Source organism: Haliotis cracherodii, unplaced genomic scaffold (assembly GCF_022045235.1).
Source record: "Haliotis cracherodii isolate W230 unplaced genomic scaffold, xgHalCrac1.p SCAF_7, whole genome shotgun sequence".
NCBI classification, from domain to species: Eukaryota; Metazoa; Mollusca; class Gastropoda; order Lepetellida; family Haliotidae; genus Haliotis; species Haliotis cracherodii.
The window spans coordinates 15,795,163-15,817,882 of record NW_027266330.1 but is presented as its reverse complement, the minus strand read 5'-3'; the positions used below and the strand labels follow the sequence as shown (position 1 = coordinate 15,817,882).

The window sequence follows — 22,720 nt, the reverse complement described above, 5'->3', positions numbered from 1 at the left end:
AGCGGTATTCAAATAAGTTTTTGCTTGTTTACCAATCCAGTTCTCAAGTGCTTAAGTCCTGTCAACTCATACATACACCAAGGACATTTCCTGGATGTATAAAGCAAGAAAAATATGTGTGTGAGTATGCATGTACTAGCGATGAGTGGGCCATAAGATTTAACTTAAATGCTGTGGCTTGTTGTGTAAGTTTTCGAGGTTGTTTAGTCATTCACCAGGTGTGAAGAACCACATACAGCCCAGGTGAGGGTTATCACTGCCACACCTTCCTGAACAAAACCAATAGCTTCTCAAAGCATTCTGGCGTAAACCTCGGGGGGTCTTTATGCCAAATTCTTTTTAAATGAAGCGATGAATTGAAGGTAAATAAACAGCCATCAAGTGGTAGTCTCAATTTGTATGCATCTGTGCTTTCTATTGACCAAAGCGCAGATGTGATTGTGGGTTAAAAGTAGGCCCTCGTCAACCTTCGCTGGTCGTAAGAGGGATGAGTCTTTCTGACTTGGTTCAGTGAGTGTTATCGTTACCTGATGGCAAGGGTCATTGCTTATACATGTAGTAGCAATCACTGGACCCGTGAAGATCCGGGGTAGAATAAGTCTTCAGCAGCCCATGCTTGCCGTAAAAGGCGACTATGCTTGTTGTAAGAGGCGACTGATGGGATCGAGTGGTCAGGCTCGCTGACTTGGTTGATGCATGTCATCGTACCCAATTACGTGGATCGATGCTCATGGTGTCAATCACTGGATTGTCTGGTCCAGACTCAATTATTTACAGACTGCCGTCGTAGGGCTGGGATATTGCTGAGTGAGGCGTTAAACAGCAAACCAACCCATCCCATTTGCATAATCGCTGCTCATGATGTCAATCACTGGATTATTTTGGTCTAGAAAGTGTTTCAAGCAGAGTACTGCAAAAACTGCAAGGGACACACACTCACAATAGTTTCATGAAGCAGTTATTTTTGCAGACCACCAACAAACAAAAGACATAAGGAGGCATATTTCTTGTATTCACCTTCACACGTTGTCAGACCAGCCAGTACATGATGAAACAAATATCCCCTCAGATCTTGAGTTTCGAATATTACACATTGTCACTCAGTGTCCAAAGTCTAATTAGTCTTAAGTTCCCTAACCTGCCACATAGCATCAAGTTGTTGACACAACACCAGGTAATCCAGACACACGCCAGCCAGTCAGTTAGATGAACACGCTACTCCAACCTCCCTCGTCACATACCTAAACACATGCATCTATAGTTCAACAATCACTGACTGTTACCCTTTCATCTTGAAGCTTCCTGCTTATCAAATATAACACCTGCAAAGGTACCTTTGATATTTGGTCATCTTAACAGGATATCGCCTTTCACACGCAGTTAAAGCTATTGTTAGGCACTCAGTACTTTCATGGCGCGACACTTGCCAGATTTACAGTATCTGGAATATTTCTGAGTGCGGCATGAAACGACAAGCAGACACAGACTCTACTGCAGGACATGGAAGGCCTTGACCTTATTTCGCCCTATAGGGTTTACCTTGACTTACAACAATTTTAGGGGCGGTTGGGTAGCCTAGTGGTTAAAGCGTTCGTTCGTCACGCCGAAGATCCGGGTTCGATTCCCGACATGGGTATAATGTGTGAAGCCCATTTCTGGTGTCCCCTGCCGTGATATTGCTGGAATATTGCTAAAAGCGGTGTAAAACCATACTCACTCACTCACTACAACAATTTTAAGGGTCCTTGCAGGCAATAAGAGGGTGTTGTTAAGTTATGAAATGGCGTAGTGGACTGTACGTTTATATAATTACTTGAAAGCCTGAAATGAATCAATGATCATTCTACCATGACATTGATGAATGCTTGATTCTGATTGGTTAAACAGAGGTTTCCTAAGGCGCTCGGTTCAAAATTAAAATAAAGAGGTATCTGCTCTACAGTGGAACTACATCCAATTTCAAAACACAGAAGGTTTATCTCATAAATTAATGATGTTGATTTAAATTAAATCCAGTTTAAAAACAAATAGCTCTACAGTTCCACCACATTTCTCATATGGTATTGTAAATCTATGGGAGAGGGCGTTCTAAGTTGTGATAACTTGTGCCCAATCATTTTCATGAGAATAAAATATGTTTACACTAAACTAACGATGAGGACAGTGGTCATGATTGATGGATGAAATATCAGACACCCCTAACTGCTCTTAATGCGCTGTAGGCTCAATGAATATTATTGTGCGTCCCTCAGAGTGCACTATATTTTTTTTCTGCGTCCATTCTCTACATTTGTGGTACGGGACAGCATTTGTCTGTCACGTAAAAACTTTGTCCCTGGCCTGTTGCAAATACAGTAAACTACGTTCACAACGAACTTCCGGATATAACAAACTGTTTCCCATCCCATCCATTTTGTGTATATATGTTGTACATATCTTATAACGAATTATGGTTATAACGACTAAGAATTAGTGGTCCCTTGAGTTCGTTGTAACCGTATTTGACTGTTTTCCCAAATGGGGAGGCGTGATGGATTGGATAGGTTGAATGACCAGTAGCATGCGGGAAAACTATAATTTCTAATTTTTTATTTGCTTTTTGGGGTGAAATGTAGGGGTGTCACGATAAATCGAAATATCGATATATTGCTATTGATAAGCACTTAATGTCAATAATTGTTAATTCAGTTTCAGATCAATAGTATCGGTTTCAGTTAGGAATATTAATAGTTTTGATTGTATTTACCATATCAATAAAATACATGCAATGCTGTTCAAATTTGTTTTTCTTTTGATCATGAGTGGTAGTAATTTACACATGGTAATGTGGAAGTTTCTTTTTCTTAAATTATTAGGGTAAGGAAAAAACAAATCAGTCATATCTCAAAGTTTACTTTTTATTTGTTGTTATGGTTATCACATTCAAAGGAAACTTCAGTTCCAAGGTTTAATTGAACTCTGAAATCCATCTAAAATGACACACTGAAAACTATCCATATTTATCGCAACAGTTGCTTGCAATATCAATAGTTATAGCAATAGTGATTTCCACACCAATAGTCACCCCTAGTGAAATGTTTGACAGGAATGTTTAATAATTTATATTGTTAACATGAGAACACAGAAGCTCAAGCTGCACAAATTATTTATCATGGGTGTATCGGACGGACGGACGGACGGACCACCAGCCCTTAAAACATAAATAATGCATGGTTGAAAAAAGTACATGTAGAACAATATCATTCATGAAAAAAAGGTATTAGGTATTTCTTAATTTGTAGGTTTGTGCTAAGGACAAACCCATATTATGAAGGACAAGATTATCTCCTGTTTGTAGCTGTGTGAACTTTATCCGAGATGGATATTCAGTGTAATATTGCGCGAGATATTGTCTTCTTATAGTGGCATATCATTCACATTAAACATCTCATGGTATATATGTACAATATTTGGACAAACAGAAATCACAGAATCATTCATCTTCACTTAATATATCTGTGGGTCATTGAGCAGGTTGCAGGCAAGCAGAGGAAAATCATTCTTTTTTTACATGTATGTGTGAATGTCAAGTATGCTATAATAGATTTTAAAACTAGAATCATATTTTTTCTCACCCATTTCATATGTATCGTCTGGAGTCAACCAAGCAGTGGAAACTAAGACAACAAACTGTCTGTCTGTCCATTTGCAGAATCGAGTTCGGCAGACTGCAAACGTAGTCAGTCGAGTTTTTAGATGTGTTTGGTAAAACTGTGTTTGGTGATGACTTTAACATCTTCTTCTTCCTCCTGCTTTGTTTCTAAAGGCCTCAGAACTGGTAAGTAGTCTTCAGGATAGTAGTGTCTTCCCCAGTCAGATGATCACCATTTCACCCAAGCTCCTCACAGCGATATCCCGTTCGCAGAGCTCTCTATACTATCGCTGCCACCAGTCAAAACTCCCCACAGTGATAGATGACTACGACCATGCTTGGAGTTTAACTCGCAGCCGATTGACCGTTATGTTTACAAACAAGTGACGACTGTCGTGACGCCGAATACACTCACCCCTGCTAAATTACTTTCTTTGTTTGTCAATTTGAATTTCTGTTTCATTAAAACTATCATGTAATTGTTAAAGTAAGAATGTAAGGGACAAGTTAATTGATTTTCCGTTATTCTGCAATCTCGAACCAATCTGATTATACAAACAACAAAGTAAATTCATCTGGAAAACATGGTCAGTCGTAAACCTTTTCAAAATGAACTGTGATGGCATTCCCAAAGACATAAACAAAAATAAAAACGTTACTGCATTTGGGGTTAGAGGGCAAATTTCAAGATTCTTGTAATGGCCGCGCCCACACTGGTGGCAGCGATGTTACCGAGAGTGTAACGAAGGTGTCACTCGCTGGGAAGGAGCTTGCATTTCACCCAGGATCCCTGCCAGCGCGTGACATAGTTGTCACCCTGTCGGTATCATCGCTGCCTCCGGTGTGCAAGCAACCATTACAAGAATCTTGAAAATTGTCCATCTGACCCCAAATGTAGTGACATTTTTATTTTTTGCAAGTCTTTTTGAATTCAATTCAAGTAAATTTGGAAAAGGTTTACAACTGGCTAATTTACGTTTGTTTCGTCATATTGGTTTGAAATTACAGACCAATGGAAAAACACCCAATCTTCCCCATTCATTGCCACTAAAATAATTACACGATGGTTGAAATGAAAAAGAAATTCAAGTTGACAAACAAAATAATTCAGCTGGGGAAAGTGTATTCTGTATCATAACATTTGTCACTTGTTTGTAAACATAACAGTCTGTCAGTCAGTCTGTTCCGAGTTCCGAGTCAGTCAGCTCTATGTGAGGATGCAGCCCATCTGTGCAAATGATTGCTGTGACATGTGGCAGTGATAGTATTGAGAGGACTTAAAGCTCACCTAGCCAAATTCAGACAATTATTTCATGGCAGGTTGCCTTATATCTGTCATGAACTTTAAAACAATTTTCAATTATTTATAATGACAAATAATGATATTCCGTATTCGACGTAATAAGCGCCCCACTCTAATATGCACACAGCGATATTTGCTAACATATTGGCTAGTGAACAATCCCAATTAGCACCCCTTCAGATTGATCAATGTTCACAGGACTTATTTATTCGCGTAAAATACGCATTCGTGTGTTATATGCACCCTTAATTATGGGCAATTAAATTCTGGAAAAATTTATCTGTCGTACATAAACGTTTCAGGCTGTCAGCATAAACCAAGAAATTTATCTTTCATCACTGTTTTTTCCACCAAATAATATTCTAATAAGAGCCTCCCCATTTCTAATTTGGAGAGCGCCCTGGGCGCTTATTACGTCGAAACGGTAATTGAAATTTTTATATTTTTATTATGTAATATTTATTTAAAAAAGGGGCAGGTGAATGGTTAAAGTACTCGATTGTTCGATTCTTCCATTGGTACAATGTGTAAAGCCCATTCTTGTTGCTCCAGCCCTGGCTTCTGTATTGCTCAAAGCGAGTTCAAACCTCACTCACTCACTCACTCATTGGTGTGAGGACTCTAATTTATCATGTTATGGTTCGGGGACTTTTGCTAATCAATTAGCTTCGTCAGTCGCAGTATAAATGTCTTTGTGTAGCTCAATATTTTTTGGTTTGTTGTTGCTTCGGCTGGTCAGTGTTGTGGGAAGACAGTAATACCAGTAGGATGTTTAGTATTCTCAGATGTACATGTGTCACCTTCTTTGTTCCTTTATAACGTGTGTTAAAAAAATGGCATTGGCAAGAGTACATACAATGTATTTCATCAGTTATTATTTAAAATGTTTACTTTGTATGATTTTTCTGGTTGGATTTTTTAATCTTTCTAATATATCAATGATGGAACGGTCGGGCAAAATATAAAAAATCATATTCATTTAAATCTTGTTTTCCAATCGTCGCTTTTACCTCCGGTATGTTGCCCACTAAGGTGTCACATTATATTGTTAATATGGAGAAGATCTTAACATGGATGCGTCCATCCATGATGTTGGGGAGTTGGTTTTCCCTTGCCAAATTGATGTGAAGATAATCAGGATATATTGCAAATCAAACCAGTCTATTCCTATGTTGGTGTGGGGGGCACAGGTGGCCCAGTCAGAGTTGCGTCCCTTGGGCATACCAGAAACCTATGATTGTGGGTTCGAATCCCGGTTCGGCTCAATTATGTTTCTAAGTTTGCCAGCATCATACCCATGCTTGTGGGTTTCACCGAAGTGGTAAACGTCTGAGGCCTGCATTACTTTGGGCTTTCCTCCAACATTTAGCTGACGTGCCGCGATATAACTGGAATACCGTTAAAAGCGGAGTAAAACCCAATTAACTGACTATGTTGGTTTGGGACTGTCTCTGTGGTGTTGTGGATAGAGCCTGCTGGCACTTGTGATTAATGAGATAAAACAAGGACTGGTCGGCTCTGAGTCAGTATCCTGTGTGATTCGGGTATTCATTCAACAATACCATGGTATCTCAGTGGGCAAGCACAATAAAACCGGCATTAGTCCAGACTTGTACAAGCAGACACACACAAACACGTGCATGCATGTCGCTATATAAGTGCAATAAACTTAAGCGCTATGTTAAACCCCATTACACTTTACCTCTGACTTTGGTTCAAGTCTTCTTTAAATGGTGACAAACCGGTTGTGAGTAAGGGATACACCGTCTCTCTTTGTGACCCGAAGTGGTCACAGGGGCCACAGAGCTCCGGAGCTGCCTTTGCTTTTCATAACTGAAATATAATGACTCTTGCTTTTGGTTGCAAACTTATCATACCCTTTAACCTGATTCCTTGGTGTGTGGCAAATCCTTCCCACCCCATTATCTACCAGCTGTACCCCTTGGGATACTCTTACCCCAAGCTTGCCTCTCCCCCGAGAAGTCCAAGGCGGCCTGTGTGCATGTGCAAGGGCGTGTGTGCGTGAGTGTGTGCGTGCGTGCGTGCGTGCGTGCGTTCGTGCAAGCGCTTGAAAGTCTCTGTGAGGGATTGGTCAATACTCCTGTGTGTGCGTGTGCAAGGCATGGAAAGTCTCTATGAGGGATTGGTCAATACTCCTGTGTGTGAGTGTGCAAAGGTATGAAAGTCTCTATGAGGGATTGGTCAATACTCCTGTGCGTGCGTGCGTGCAAGCGCTTGAAAGTCTCTCTATGAGGGATTGGTCAATACTCCTGTGTGTGCGTGTGCAAGGGCTGGAAAGTCTCTATGAGGGATTGGTCAATACTCGTGTGTGTGTGTGTGCAAGGGCTGGAAAGTCTCTATGAGGGATTGGTCAATACTCCTGTGTGTGTGTGTGTGCATGGGCTGGAAAGTCTCTATGAGGGATTGGTCAATACTCCTGTGTTTGCATGTGCAAGGGCTGGAAAGTCTCTATGAGGGATTGGTCAATACTCCTGTGTGTGCGTGTGCAAGGGCTGGAAAGTCTCTCTATGGGATTGGTCAATACTCCTGTGTGTGCATGTGCAAGGGCTGGAAAGTCTCTATGAGGGATTGGTCAATACTCCTGTGTGTGCGTGTGCAAGGGCTGGAAAGTCTCTCTATGGGATTGGTCAATACTCCTGTGTGCGTGTGCAAGGGCTGGAAAGTCTCTCTATGGGATTGGTCAATACTCCTGTGTGTGCATGTGCAAGGGCTGGAAAGTCTCTATGAGGGATTGGTCAATACTCCTGTGTGTGTGTGTGCATGGGCTGGAAAGTCTCTATGGGATTGGTCAATACTCCTGTGTGTGCATGTGCAAGGGCTGGAAAGTCTCTATGAGGGATTGGTCAATACTCCTGTGTGTGCGTGTGCAAGGGCTGGAAAGTCTCTCTATGGGATTGGTCAATACTCCTGTGTGTGCATGTGCAAGGGCTGGAAAGTCTCTATGAGGGATTGGTCAATACTCCTGTGTGTGTGTGTGCATGGGCTGGAAAGTCTCTATGAGGGATTGGTCAATACTCCTGTGTGTGCATGTGCAAGGGCTGGAAAGTCTCTATGAGGGATTGGTCAATACTCCTGTGTGTGTGTGTGCAAGGGCTTGAAAGTCTCTCTATGGGATTGGTCAATACTCCTGTGTGTGTGTGTGTGCAAGGGCTGGAAAGTCTCTATGAGGGATTGGTCAATACTCCTGTGTGTGCATGTGCAAGGGCTGGAAAGTCTCTCTATGGGATTGGTCAATACTCCTGTGTGTGCATGTGCAAGGGCTGGAAAGTCTCTATGAGGGATTGGTCAATACTCCTGTGTGTGCGTGTGCAAGGGCTGGAAAGTCTCTGTGAGGGATTGGTCAATACTCCTGTGTGTGTGTGTGCATGGGCTGGAAAGTCTCTATGAGGGATTGGTCAATACTCCTGTGTGTGTGTTTGCAAGGGCTGGAAAGTCTCTGTGAGGGATTGGTCAATACTCCTGTGTGTGCGTGTGCAAGGGCTGGAAAGTCTCTCTATGGGATTGGTCAATACTCCTGTGTGTGCATGTGCAAGGGCTGGAAAGTCTCTATGAGGGATTGGTCAATACTCCTGTGTGTGTGTGTGCAAGGGCTGGAAAGTCTCTATGAGGGATTGGTCAATACTCCTGTGTGTGCATGTGCAAGGGCTGGAAAGTCTCTATGAGGGATTGGTCAATACTCCTGTGTGTGCATGTGCAAGGGCTGGAAAGTCTCTATGAGGGATTGGTCAATACTCCTGTGTGTGCGTGTGCAAGGGCTGGAAAGTCTCTATGAGGGATTGGTCAATACTCCTGTGTGTGCATGTGCAAGGGCTGGAAAGTCTCTATGAGGGATTGGTCAATACTCCTGTGTGTGCATGTGCAAGGGCTGGAAAGTCTCTATGAGGGATTGGTCAATACTCCTGTGTGTGCGTGTGCAAGGGCTGGAAAGTCTCTCTATGGGATTGGTCAATACTCCTGTGTGTGTGTGTGCATGGGCTGGAAAGTCTCTATGAGGGATTGGTCAATACTCCTGTGTGTGCATGTGCAAGGGCTGGAAAGTCTCTATGAGGGATTGGTCAATACTCCTGTGTGTGCATGTGCAAGGGCTGGAAAGTCTCTCTATGGGATTGGTCAATACTCCTGTGTGTGCATGTGCAAGGGCTGGAAAGTCTCTGTGAGGGATTGGTCAATACTCCTGTGTGTGCGTGTGCAAGGGCTGGAAAGTCTCTATGAGGGATTGGTCAATACTCCTGTGTGTGTGTGTGCAAGGGCTGGAAAGTCTCTATGAGGGATTGGTCAATACTCCTGTGTGTGTGCATGTGCAAGGGCTGGAAAGTCTCTCTATGGGATTGGTCAATACTCCTGTGTGTGTGCATGTGCAAGGGCTGGAAAGTCTCTCTATGGGATTGGTCAATACTCCTGTGTGTGTGCATGTGCAAGCGCTTGAAAGTCTCTATGAGGGATTGGTCAATACTCCTGTGTGTGCGTGTGCAAGGGCTGGAAAGTCTCTCTATGGGATTGGTCAATACTCCTGTGTGTGCATGTGCAAGGGCTGGAAAGTCTCTATGAGGGATTGGTCAATACTCCTGTGTGTGTGTGTGCAAGGGCTGGAAAGTCTCTATGAGGGATTGGTCAATACTCCTGTGTGTGCATGTGCAAGCGCTTGAAAGTCTCTATGAGGGATTGGTCAATACTCCTGTGTGTGCGTGTGCAAGGGCTGGAAAGTCTCTCTATGGGATTGGTCAATACTCCTGTGTGCGTGTGCAAGGGCTGGAAAGTCTCTCTATGGGATTGGTCAATACTCCTGTGTGTGCATGTGCAAGGGCTGGAAAGTCTCTATGAGGGATTGGTCAATACTCCTGTGTGTGCATGTGCAAGGGCTGGAAAGTCTCTATGAGGGATTGGTCAATACTCCTGTGTGTGCGTGTGCAAGGGCTGGAAAGTCTCTCTATGGGATTGGTCAATACTCCTGTGTGTGCATGTGCAAGGGCTGGAAAGTCTCTATGAGGGATTGGTCAATACTCCTGTGTGTGTGTGTGCAAGGGCTGGAAAGTCTCTATGAGGGATTGGTCAATACTCCTGTGTGTGTGTGTGCAAGCGCTTGAAAGTCTCTCTATGGGATTGGTCAATACTCCTGTGTGTGTGTGTGCAAGGGCTGGAAAGTCTCTCTATGGGATTGGTCAATACTCCTGTGTGCGTGTGCAAGGGCTGGAAAGTCTCTGTGAGGGATTGGTCAATACTCCTGTGTGTGCGTGTGCAAGGGCTGGAAAGTCTCTCTATGGGATTGGTCAATACTCCTGTGTGTGCATGTGCAAGGGCTGGAAAGTCTCTATGAGGGATTGGTCAATACTCCTGTGTGTGTGTGTGCAAGGGCTGGAAAGTCTCTATGAGGGATTGGTCAATACTCCTGTGTGTGCATGTGCAAGCGCTTGAAAGTCTCTATGAGGGATTGGTCAATACTCCTGTGTGTGCGTGTGCAAGGGCTGGAAAGTCTCTCTATGGGATTGGTCAATACTCCTGTGTGCGTGTGCAAGGGCTGGAAAGTCTCTCTATGGGATTGGTCAATACTCCTGTGTGTGCATGTGCAAGGGCTGGAAAGTCTCTATGAGGGATTGGTCAATACTCCTGTGTGTGTGTGTGCATGGGCTGGAAAGTCTCTATGAGGGATTGGTCAATACTCCTGTGTGTGCATGTGCAAGGGCTGGAAAGTCTCTATGAGGGATTGGTCAATACTCCTGTGTGTGCGTGTGCAAGGGCTGGAAAGTCTCTCTATGGGATTGGTCAATACTCCTGTGTGTGCATGTGCAAGGGCTGGAAAGTCTCTATGAGGGATTGGTCAATACTCCTGTGTGTGTGTGTGCATGGGCTGGAAAGTCTCTATGAGGGATTGGTCAATACTCCTGTGTGTGAGTGTGCAAGGGCTGGAAAGTCTCTATGAGGGATTGGTCAATACTCCTGTGTGTGTGTGTGCATGGGCTGGAAAGTCTCTATGAGGGATTGGTCAATACTCCTGTGTGTGTGTGTGCATGGGCTGGAAAGTCTCTATGAGGGATTGGTCAATACTCCTGTGTGTGCATGTGCAAGGGCTGGAAAGTCTCTATGAGGGATTGGTCAATACTCCTGTGTGTGTGTGTGTGCATGGGCTGGAAAGTCTCTATGAGGGATTGGTCAATACTCCTGTGTTTGCATGTGCAAGGGCTGGAAAGTCTCTATGAGGGATTGGTCAATACTCCTGTGTGTGCGTGTGCAAGGGCTGGAAAGTCTCTCTATGGGATTGGTCAATACTCCTGTGTGTGCATGTGCAAGGGCTGGAAAGTCTCTATGAGGGATTGGTCAATACTCCTGTGTGTGCGTGTGCAAGGGCTGGAAAGTCTCTCTATGGGATTGGTCAATACTCCTGTGTGCGTGTGCAAGGGCTGGAAAGTCTCTCTATGGGATTGGTCAATACTCCTGTGTGTGCATGTGCAAGGGCTGGAAAGTCTCTATGAGGGATTGGTCAATACTCCTGTGTGTGTGTGTGCATGGGCTGGAAAGTCTCTATGGGATTGGTCAATACTCCTGTGTGTGCATGTGCAAGGGCTGGAAAGTCTCTATGAGGGATTGGTCAATACTCCTGTGTGTGCGTGTGCAAGGGCTGGAAAGTCTCTCTATGGGATTGGTCAATACTCCTGTGTGTGCATGTGCAAGGGCTGGAAAGTCTCTATGAGGGATTGGTCAATACTCCTGTGTGTGTGTGTGCATGGGCTGGAAAGTCTCTATGAGGGATTGGTCAATACTCCTGTGTGTGCATGTGCAAGGGCTGGAAAGTCTCTATGAGGGATTGGTCAATACTCCTGTGTGTGTGTGTGCAAGGGCTTGAAAGTCTCTCTATGGGATTGGTCAATACTCCTGTGTGTGTGTGTGTGCAAGGGCTGGAAAGTCTCTATGAGGGATTGGTCAATACTCCTGTGTGTGCATGTGCAAGGGCTGGAAAGTCTCTCTATGGGATTGGTCAATACTCCTGTGTGTGCATGTGCAAGGGCTGGAAAGTCTCTATGAGGGATTGGTCAATACTCCTGTGTGTGTGTGTGCAAGGGCTTGAAAGTCTCTCTATGGGATTGGTCAATACTCCTGTGTGTGCATGTGCAAGGGCTGGAAAGTCTCTATGAGGGATTGGTCAATACTCCTGTGTGTGTGTGTGCAAGGGCTGGAAAGTCTCTCTATGAGGGATTGGTCAATACTCCTGTGTGTGTGTGTGCAAGGGCTGGAAAGTCTCTATGAGGGATTGGTCAATACTCCTGTGTGTGCGTGTGCAAGGGCTGGAAAGTCTCTCTATGGGATTGGTCAATACTCCTGTGTGTGTGTGTGTGCAAGGGCTGGAAAGTCTCTATGAGGGATTGGTCAATACTCCTGTGTGTGCGTGTGCAAGGGCTGGAAAGTCTCTATGAGGGATTGGTCAATACTCCTGTGTGTGCGTGTGCAAGGGCTGGAAAGTCTCTATGAGGGATTGGTCAATACTCCTGTTTCTTTGCTTCAGGAAGAAGACCTATCCTGAGGTGAAGTTCTTGACCTACAAAGACAGGAAGAGGATTTTGGTAAGGTCTACCATTAAAGATGTTTGAGTGATTGTAAAATTAACCAGCAGTAAAATACTAAAAGTATGGAATGTTTTTTCATGCAGGATTGGAATGTGTAGTCATTGTGACTATTGATTATATGTAAGTCTTTGCACAGGTGACCCGTGAACATCTTGACCATGCCTGCCATAAAAGGCGACTATGCTTGTCATAAGAGGCGATTAATGGAATCAGGTTTTCAGGCTCAATGACTTGGTTCCTGCATGTCATTGTATCCCAATTGCGTGGACCGAAGCTCATGATGTCAATTACTGGATTGTCTGGTCCAGACTTGATTATTTACAGACCGCCATCATATAGCTGGACTATTGATGAGTGCAGTATTAAACAACACACATAACATCAATCTTAGCACAGGTGGTATTGACGTTGGCCCATGTGTGTTGAGTCATATCAGGTCAGCAACACACTTTGTGAGCACAGCTACTTCACAAGCCAGCAGGGGGCTGGGGTGGCCAAGTCTAAGGGGACGTGATTTGTTGTGCAGAGTTGCTTCCCTTGGGCACACCAGAAACCTGTGATTGTGGGTTCGAATCCAGGTTCGCCCAGATTATGTTTCTAGGTTTGTCAGCACCAGACCCATGCTCGTGGGTTTCACCAAAGTGGTAAACGTCTGAAACCTGCATCACTTGGGGCTTTCCTCCCGCATTAAGCTGACACGCCGCGATATAACTGGAATACTGTTAAAAGCGGCGTTAAACCCAACTCTCACTCACTCACTCACTCACTCACTCACTCACTCACTCACTCACTCACTCACGTGGAGTTGGGACCCCTACAGATGTGTAATCAACTCAGCTGCCCCGGAGGGTTTAGTTCTGTGTGTCAGGTCACTATTTTATGACGCCCCACTGCTACTTTTGTGCAGAAAATAGGACCCTAAACCAAAAATCGCAAAATTTCAATCTTTCTGATGTTTTGAAAATGAAATTGACTACTTTCTGCCCAAAATGTATTGTCACACATACTTTGAAGATTATAGTTATCACAACTCTGCATGTTATGACATATAGTTGTACATATAATTATTTATAAATGCCCACTGACAGTGACTGGTAAAAAATATTTTCCTGTTGATGTTATCTTCCATGGTGATGCAGTCATCAAATCAACTCTTTCAGTAAGAGGTGGTTATTCTGATTTGATACTTCTGATTGAGCAATCAAAATCGAGTATTTCCCTAATTCATATTAGAATTATGTGATAATGATATGGCAATATTCTTATCCTCTTTTCAAATACAATCTGTCATCCAATGGTCATTTTTCATAGGGGTGACTTGAATTAATTATATCCTGATACTGTGTTCTGGCCGGGATATTGTGCCTCTTGTGCTGCATGTACTGCCAGATTTACCCAGGTCCCTCGGCTGAAGGTTTGAGTGGAAAGTGCCATTTGGGGTCACTGTTCTGCGACTATGCTTGTCATAAGAGGCAACTAATGTAATCAGGTAGTCAGGCTCCCTGACTTGGTTGCTGCATGTCATCGTATCCCAACTGCATGGATCAATGCTCATGATGTCAATTACTGGATTGTCTGGTCCAGACTCAATTATTTACAGACCAGTCATATAGCTGGAATATTGCTAAGTGCGGGGTTAAACAACAAACAAACAAACAAACAAAGCTGGTTGCCAGGGATAAACACGACCAATAGTCTGCTAGTTGCCAGGGAGAAACACCACCACTTGTCTGCTAGTTGCAGGGATAAACACCACCACTAGTCTGCTAGTTGCCAGGAATAAACACCACCATTTGTCTGCTAGTTGTCAGGGATAAACACCACTGTTAGTCTGCTAGTTGTCAGGGATAAACACGACCGCTAGGCTGCTAGTTGCCACGGATAAATACGACCGCTAGTCTGCTAGTTGCCAGGGATAAACACCACCGCTAGTCTGCTAGTTGTCAGGGATAAACACGACTGCTAGTCTGCTAGTTGTCAGGGATAAACACAACCGCTAGGCTGCTAGTTGTCGGGGATAAACACCACCGCTAGCCTGCTAGTTGTCAGGGATAAACACGACCACTAGTCTGCTAGTTCTTAGAGACAGACACCACCATGGCAAACATATTTTCAAGTTGTTTTATGTTTTATTGACTTGCTTACAGGACATAAAAATCAAGAAAACATTGACAATATTAGTTTATCACCAGACGATTCATTTTTCATATGTCGATGGTTTATACTGCTGATAAGGAGTCAATCATAATCGAAAAGCAGATGCCAATTTCAGCCATGTTTGTTTCAGATCACAGGCGGTGCTGGCTTTGTGGGGTCGCACCTTGTTGACCAGCTGATGCTCCAAGGTCATGAAGTTACTGTTGTTGACAACTTTTTCACTGGCAGAAAGCGGAATGTTGAACACTGGATGGGACATGAAAACTTTGAACTGCTTCACCACGACATCGTCAACCCCCTGTACATTGAAGGTCAGTTGTATCAGATTGTGTCCCCTGTCCGTTGAAGGTCACTTGTACATTGAAGGTCACTTGTATGAGATTGTCTCCCCTGAACATTGAAGGTCACTTGTACACTGAAGGTCACTTGTATCAGATTGTGTCCCCAGTGCGTTGAAGGTCACTTGTACATTGAAGGTCAGATGTATCGGATTGTCTCCCCGAACATTGAAGGTCACTTGTATCAGATTGTGTCCCCTGAACATTGAAGGTCACTTGTACATTGAAGGTCACTTGTATCGGATTGTCTCCCCTGAACATTGAAGGTCACTTGTTCATTGAATGTGACTTGTATCGGATTGTGTCCCCTGAACATTGAAGGTCACTTGTACATTGAAGGTCACTTGTATCGGATTGTCTCCCCTGAACATTGAAGGTCACTTGTACACTGAAGGTCACTTTTATCGGATTGTCTCCCCTGAACATTGAAGGTCACTTGTACATTGAAGGTCACTTGTATCGGATTGTGCCCCCTGTACATTGAAGGTCACTTGTATCGGATTGTGTCCCCTGTACATTGAAGGTCACTTGTATCGGATTGTCTCCCCTGTACATTGAAGGTCACTTGTATCGGATTGTGTCCCCTGTACATCGAAGGTCACTTGTATCGGATTGTCTCCCCTGAACATTGAAGGTCACTTGTACATTGAAGGTCACTTGTATCGGATTGTGTCCCCTGTACATTGAAGGTCACTTGTATCGGATTGTGTCCCCTGTACATTGAAGGTCACTTGTATCGGATTGTCTCCCCTGTACATTGAAGGTCACTTGTATCGGATTGTGTCCCCTGTACATCGAAGGTCACTTGTATCGGATTGTCTCCCCTGAACATTGAAGGTCACTTGTACATTGAAGGTCAGTTGTATCGGATTGTGTCCCTTTGCTTGGGGATTCTGTTACAGAGTAGGTCCCTAGCATCTCTTGCTTATGGGCTGCTTGTGGAGGAAAAGTTTTCAACAAAATGCCTCTGTTTTTCACAGCCTGTTTGACTGTAAATGTACTGAAATCTTCCATTTGTGATCCTGTTTAAGGAATCTATTTTCTTTTCTCGGTGACTAATCTGACTTTGTGTTTGTTTATGTGAAGGGATGGCATGGAGTTGTGTCCCTTAGCCTTGCAGGGTCCAAGATGCTCACAGTGATCGCCCATATGCGGAGCTCTCTTTACTGTTGCCACTAGTCACAGCTCCCCATTGTGCTAGGCTGCCACACCCTTGCTTGGAGTCGAACTCTCAACTGACAGACCGTTGTGGTTTACAAATGATGCCAAATACTCTTCCCCTGGCTAAATTATCTTCTTTGCTTGTCAGTCTGAATTTCTGTTTTATTTCAACTAACATGTAATTGGTATAGTTAAAGTGTATTGGGGAAGTTAAAGTTAAAGTGTATTGCTTTTCCATTAGTCTGCATATCTCGAACGAAACCTTAATATGATCCTTGGTCAGTGAGTTCCATCCCCGTGCTCATCAGTGACCCGTGAAGATACGGGGTAGAATAGGTCTTCAGCAACCCATGCTTGCCATAAAAGCCGACTAAGAGGCGACATACGGGATCGGGTGGTCAGGCTCCCTGACTTGGTTGATGCATGTCATCGTATCCCAATTGCATGGATCGATGCTCATGATGTCACTCACAGGATTGTCTGGACCAGACTCGATTATTTACAGACCGCCTTGCTCATCATTATGCGTTTATCACTTTGGGCTTTTCTCCCAGCTCATGTTGACATGCTGCGGTATAAGTGGCTTATAGCACCGTTGAACCCAACTCACAACTCAGTTACGATGACGACATGTTTTTTCAGCGGATCAGATCTTCCACCTGGCCTCACCAGCGTCCCCTCCCAACTACATGTACAACCCCATCAAGACCATCAAGACCAACACTATAGGCACCATCAACATGCTGGGTAGGTTGCTGTTTGTTGTCTAGCACCTCACACACAAGACCATCAAGACCAACACTATAGGCACCATCAACATGCTGGGTAGGTTGCTGTTTGTTGTCTAGCACCTCACACACAAGACCATCAAGACCAACACTATAGGCACCATCAACATGCTGGGTAGGTTGCTGTTTGTTGTCTACCACCTCACACACAAGACCATCAAGACCAACACTATAGGCACCATCAACATGCTGGGTAGGTTGCTGTTTGTTGTCTAGCACCTCAAACACAAGACCATCAAGACCAACACTATAGGCACCATCAACATGCTGGGTAGGTTGCTGTTTGTTGTCTAGCACCTCACACACAAGACCATCAAGACCAACACTATAGGCACCATCAACATGCTGGGTAGGTTGCTGTTTGTTGTCTAGCACCTCAAACACAAGACCATCAAGACCAACACTATAGGCACCATCAACATGCTGGGTAGGTTGCTGTTTGTTGTCTAGCACCTCAAACACAAGACCATCAAGACCAACACTATAGGCACCATCAACATGCTGGGTAGGTTGCTGTTTGTTGTCTACCACCTCACACACAAGACCATCAAGACCATCACTATAGGCACCATCAACATGCTGGGTAGGTTGCTGTTTGTTGTCTACCACCTCACACACAAGACCATCAAGACCAACACTATTGGCACCATCAACATGCTGGGTAGGTTGCTGTTTGTTGTCTACCACCTCACACACAAGACCATCAAGACCAACACTATAGGCACCATCAACATGCTGGGTAGGTTGCTGTTTGTTGTCTACCACCTCACACACAAGACCATCAAGACCAACACTATAGGCACCATCAACATGCTGGGTAGGTTGCTGTTTGTTGTCTAGCACCTCAAACACAAGACCATCAAGACCAACACTATAGGCACCATCAACATGCTGGGTAGGTTGCTGTTTGTTGTCTAGCACCTCAAACACAAGACCATCAAGACCAACACTATAGGCACCATCAACATGCTGGGTAGGTTGCTGTTTGTTGTCTACCACCTCACACACAAGACCATCAAGACCATCACTATAGGCACCATCAACATGCTGGGTAGGTTGCTGTTTGTTGTCTACCACCTCACACACAAGACCATCAAGACCAACACTATAGGCACCATCAACATGCTGGGTAGGTTGCTGTTTGTTGTCTAGCACCTCAAACACAAGACCATCAAGACCAACACTATAGGCACCATCAACATGCTGGGTAGGTTGCTGTTTGTTGTCTAGCACCTCAAACACAAGACCATCAAGACCAACACTATAGGCACCATCAACATGCTGGGTAGGTTGCTGTTTGTTGTCTACCACCTCACACACAAGACCATCAAGACCATCACTATAGGCACCATCAACATGCTGGGTAGGTTGCTGTTTGTTGTCTACCACCTCACACACAAGACCATCAAGACCAACACTATAGGCACCATCAACATGCTGGGTAGGTTGCTGTTTGTTGTCTACCACCTCACACACAAGACCATCAAGACCAACACTATAGGCACCATCAACATGCTGGGTAGGTTGCTGTTTGTTGTCTACCACCTCACACACAAGACCATCAAGACCAACACTATAGGCACCATCAACATGCTGGGTAGGTTGCTGTTTGTTGTCTAGCACCTCAAACACAAGACCATCAAGACCAACACTATAGGCACCATCAACATGCTGGGTAGGTTGCTGTTTGTTGTCTACCACCTCACACACAAGACCATCAAGACCATCACTATAGGCACCATCAACATGCTGGGTAGGTTGCTGTTTGTTGTCTACCACCTCACACACAAGACCATCAAGACCAACACTATAGGCACCATCAACATGCTGGGTAGGTTGCTGTTTGTTGTCTAGCACCTCAAACACAAGACCATCAAGACCAACACTATAGGCACCATCAACATGCTGGGTAGGTTGCTGTTTGTTGTCTACCACCTCACACACAAGACCATCAAGACCAACACTATAGGCACCATCAACATGCTGGGTAGGTTGCTGTTTGTTGTCTACCACCTCACACACAAGACCATCAAGACCAACACTATAGGCACCATCAACATGCTGGGTAGGTTGCTGTTTGTTGTCTAGCACCTCAAACACAAGACCATCAAGACCAACACTATAGGCACCATCAACATGCTGGGTAGGTTGCTGTTTGTTGTCTACCACCTCACACACAAGACCATCAAGACCAACACTATTGGCATCATCAACATGCTGGGTAGGTTGCTGTTTGTTGTCTACCACCTCACACACAAGTACCTGAGCTATGTGGAGTCAGGAGCAGACAAACCAGCGATTGAGATTACAACCCCCAGACAAACCAGTGATTGATATAAAGACCCCCAGACAAACCAGTGATTGATATTAAGACCCCCGGACAAACCAGTGATTGATATTACGACCCCCAGACAAACTAGTGATTGATATAACGACCCCCAGACAAACCAGTGATTGATATTACGACCCCCAGACAAACCAGTGATTGATATTACGACCCCCCTGACAAACCACTGATTGATATTACGACCCCCGGACAAACCAGTGATTGATATTACGACCCCTAGACAAACCAGTGATTGATATGACGACCCCCTGACAAACTAGTGATTGATATTACGACCCCCTGACAAACCAGTGATTGATATTACGACCCCCAGACAAACCAGTGATTGATATTACGACCCCCAGACAAACCAGTGATTGATATCAAGACCCCCAGACAAACCAGTGATTGATATTACGACCCCCGGACAAACCACTGATTTGAAGTGGGATGATTATTAGCCAAGGCTCCGCTCTTTACCATAACTCCTTCCTGATGACCTCACTGATGACCTCGCGGATGACCTCACAGATGACCTTGCGAATGACCTCACAGATGACCTCATGGATGACCTCATTGATGACCTCATGGATGACCTCATGGATGACCTCACTGATGACCATTGTGTTATGTATTGATGCCCCTTTGTGATCTTGAGAATGGACAAACATATGCCTCAATTCGATGCTTAAATGTGAGGGGGTGCGGTATTATTTGTATTTTGGTGAATTGAGGTTCATTCTTTCCACTTTTTGTATCACATTATCATTTTTATGATTGATATATCAGGCGATGTCCAAGAGCAATGTCTAGCATGCAGTAAACTGAGTAAACATCATGTTGTACCAACATCTTGTTTTGTTCCATTTATGAATGTCAGTTGATACCGTAATGAATTCAAAATTTATAATTATGCAATATATCGTGATACATATTGCAATACAGCCTTGTGCAGTGCAAAATATTGTGATACACTTGAAATCACCAATACCCATCGCTACTAAAATGGTGTAGAAACAAATTACTATTTTCTATCTCCTGAAATAAGTGTGAGGGTTTCCTACAAGATTACTGCCCAGTTTGAGAAGTAATATCTCTTCCGGGGGCATGAGTGGCCCAGTCTTCTAAGGCGCAGTGATTTGCTGTGCAGTGTTGTCATCCCTTGGGCACGCCAGAAATCTATGATTGTGGGTTCGAATCCATACCCGTGCTTGTGGGTTTCACCGAAGTGGTAAACATCTGAGATTTGCATCACTTCAGGCTTTCCTCCCACTGATACACCGTGATATAACTGGAATACTGTTAAAAGCGGCGTTAAGCCCAACTCACTCACTCATACACATAATATCTCTTCCTTACTTGTCCAGGTCTGGCAAAGAGAGTGCGAGCCCGACTTCTTCTTGCATCCACATCCGAGGTGTATGGAGGTGAGTGATATACCGTGTACTAATATGATAAATGATAAAATGATAAAGAATGTGAAGTTCCAAAAGTCAACAATGGCCGTTTCTGGTAGTTGTGTGCCGATAAATTTGGTCGATACTTTCTTTACTTTCCCTATGTTTTCTTTTTGAGGTAAATAAACTACTGAAAGTTTTGATATTTTGTAAGCTGAGCATTTATGCATACTATATGTAACTTAAAATATTCACAAAGCATACTCATTAAGCAGTTATAGCAAGTTGCATTTGGGGTGTCCTTGGACTATGTGCCTGTCGACTGGGTTCGACTGTAGCATTGAGAGCTTTAAGGAACTTGATTCTACTTAGACCAGGTGTTGACATGAAAATCTAGTTGCATCAGACAAAAACAGGTTGCACCCTGGTCCACGTCCACCCGGAGAGCGGAAGGTCCGGGGTTCGATCCCCGGCCGCGTCATACCAAAAGACGTTAAAAGATGGTACTTGTTGTTACCCTGTCTGGCGCTCGGCATTAAGGGGCTAAAACAAGGACTGGTCGGCTCGGAGTCAGTATACTGTGTCTAGTCAGTATACTGTGTCTGAGTGGGGTATTCATGTTAAACTGCGGCATGGTATCTCAGTGAGCTAGCACTATAAATCGGCATCAGTCCGGACTAGTACAAGCAGCCACACAAACACACACACATACATGCACGTCGCTATATAAGTGCAATAATCTTGGACGGGACGTTAAACACCATTTCACCTCACCTCAGCTCACCTCAGCTCACCTCACCTCACCCTGGTCCAATACATTTATCACAGTTGCAACACAGGCCGGCCTGCTGCCAGTGTCACATCATTGAATTGCTGTAAAAGTAGAACGTAATAGGAACATATGCACATAATTTTGAAGTACTGTCATAGCGACTGATTTGGGACAACCGTTGTCTGAAGAACATTTGATCCCAAAGGCTAATTACCCTGTAGCCGTGACATGTAATTAACGGGAAGTGATATGGTAGTCCAGGATGGCTGACAGTCAATATACAATGAAATGTTGGTGAGGATTAACAAAGGGGATTACCATCTTATCAATAATGGGAGTTAAGTTAAGTCTCACGTTCTCCCTCATCATGAGCCTGGTCTACCTCCTGCTCTCACGTGTGGTAACCATGGTAACCCTCTTGAGTAAGTTAGGACATTATTTCAGTTATTTCATAATGAACAAAGTAGTTGTAACTTCTTCACTCAATCCTGATTCACTCCCCTATTTACCCAATCACCGAAACCCACCCACCCACCGTGTTACCCTGAAGCCACTATCCCACTCACTCAACCACCATACCAACCACCCTGTTACACAGAAGCCACCCTCCCACTCACTCAACCACCATACCAACCACCCTGTTACACAGAAGCCACCCTCCCACTCACTCAACCACCATACCAACCACCCTGTTACACAGAAGCCACCCTCCCACTCACTCAACCACCATACCAACCACCCTGTTACCCAGAAGCCACCCTCCCACTCACTCAACCACCCTGTTACCCAGAAGCCACCCTCCCACTCACCCAACCACCCTGTTACCCAGAGGCCACCCTCCCACTCACCCAACCACCCTGTTACCCAGAAGCCACCCTCCCACTCACTCAACCACCCTGTTACCCAGAGGCCACCCTCCCACTCACTCAACCACCCTGTTACCCAGAAGCCACCCTCCCACTCACTCAACCACCCTGTTACCCAGAAGCCACCCTCCCACTCACTCAACCACCCTGTTACCCAGAAGCCACCCTCCCACTCACTCAACCACCCTGTTACCCAGAAGCCACCCTCCCACTCACTCAACCACCCTGTTACCCAGAAGCCACCCTCCCACTCACTCAACCACCCTGTTACCCAGAAGCCACCCTCCCACTCACCCAACCACCCTGTTACCCAGAAGCCACCCTCCCACTCACTCAACCACCCTGTTACCCAGAGGCCACCCTCCCACTCACTCAACCACCCTGTTACCCAGAAGCCACCCTCC

General features: G+C 44.6%; 1 protein-coding gene across 2 annotated transcripts in view; it reads left to right on the top strand.

Moving 5' to 3' along the window:
• Positions 1 to 22,720, top strand: part of LOC139447515 (UDP-glucuronic acid decarboxylase 1-like) — a 55,211-nt gene that overhangs the window by 21,142 nt on the left and 11,349 nt on the right. For both annotated transcript variants that reach the window (XM_071228919.1, XM_071228918.1), the window contains exons 4-7: positions 12,451 to 12,508; positions 14,799 to 14,979; positions 16,810 to 16,914; positions 20,649 to 20,708. In XM_071228919.1, coding sequence (XP_071085020.1) covers positions 12,451 to 12,508; positions 14,799 to 14,979; positions 16,810 to 16,914; positions 20,649 to 20,708 — 404 coding nt within the window. The remainder of the gene's footprint in view (positions 1 to 12,450; positions 12,509 to 14,798; positions 14,980 to 16,809; positions 16,915 to 20,648; positions 20,709 to 22,720) is intronic.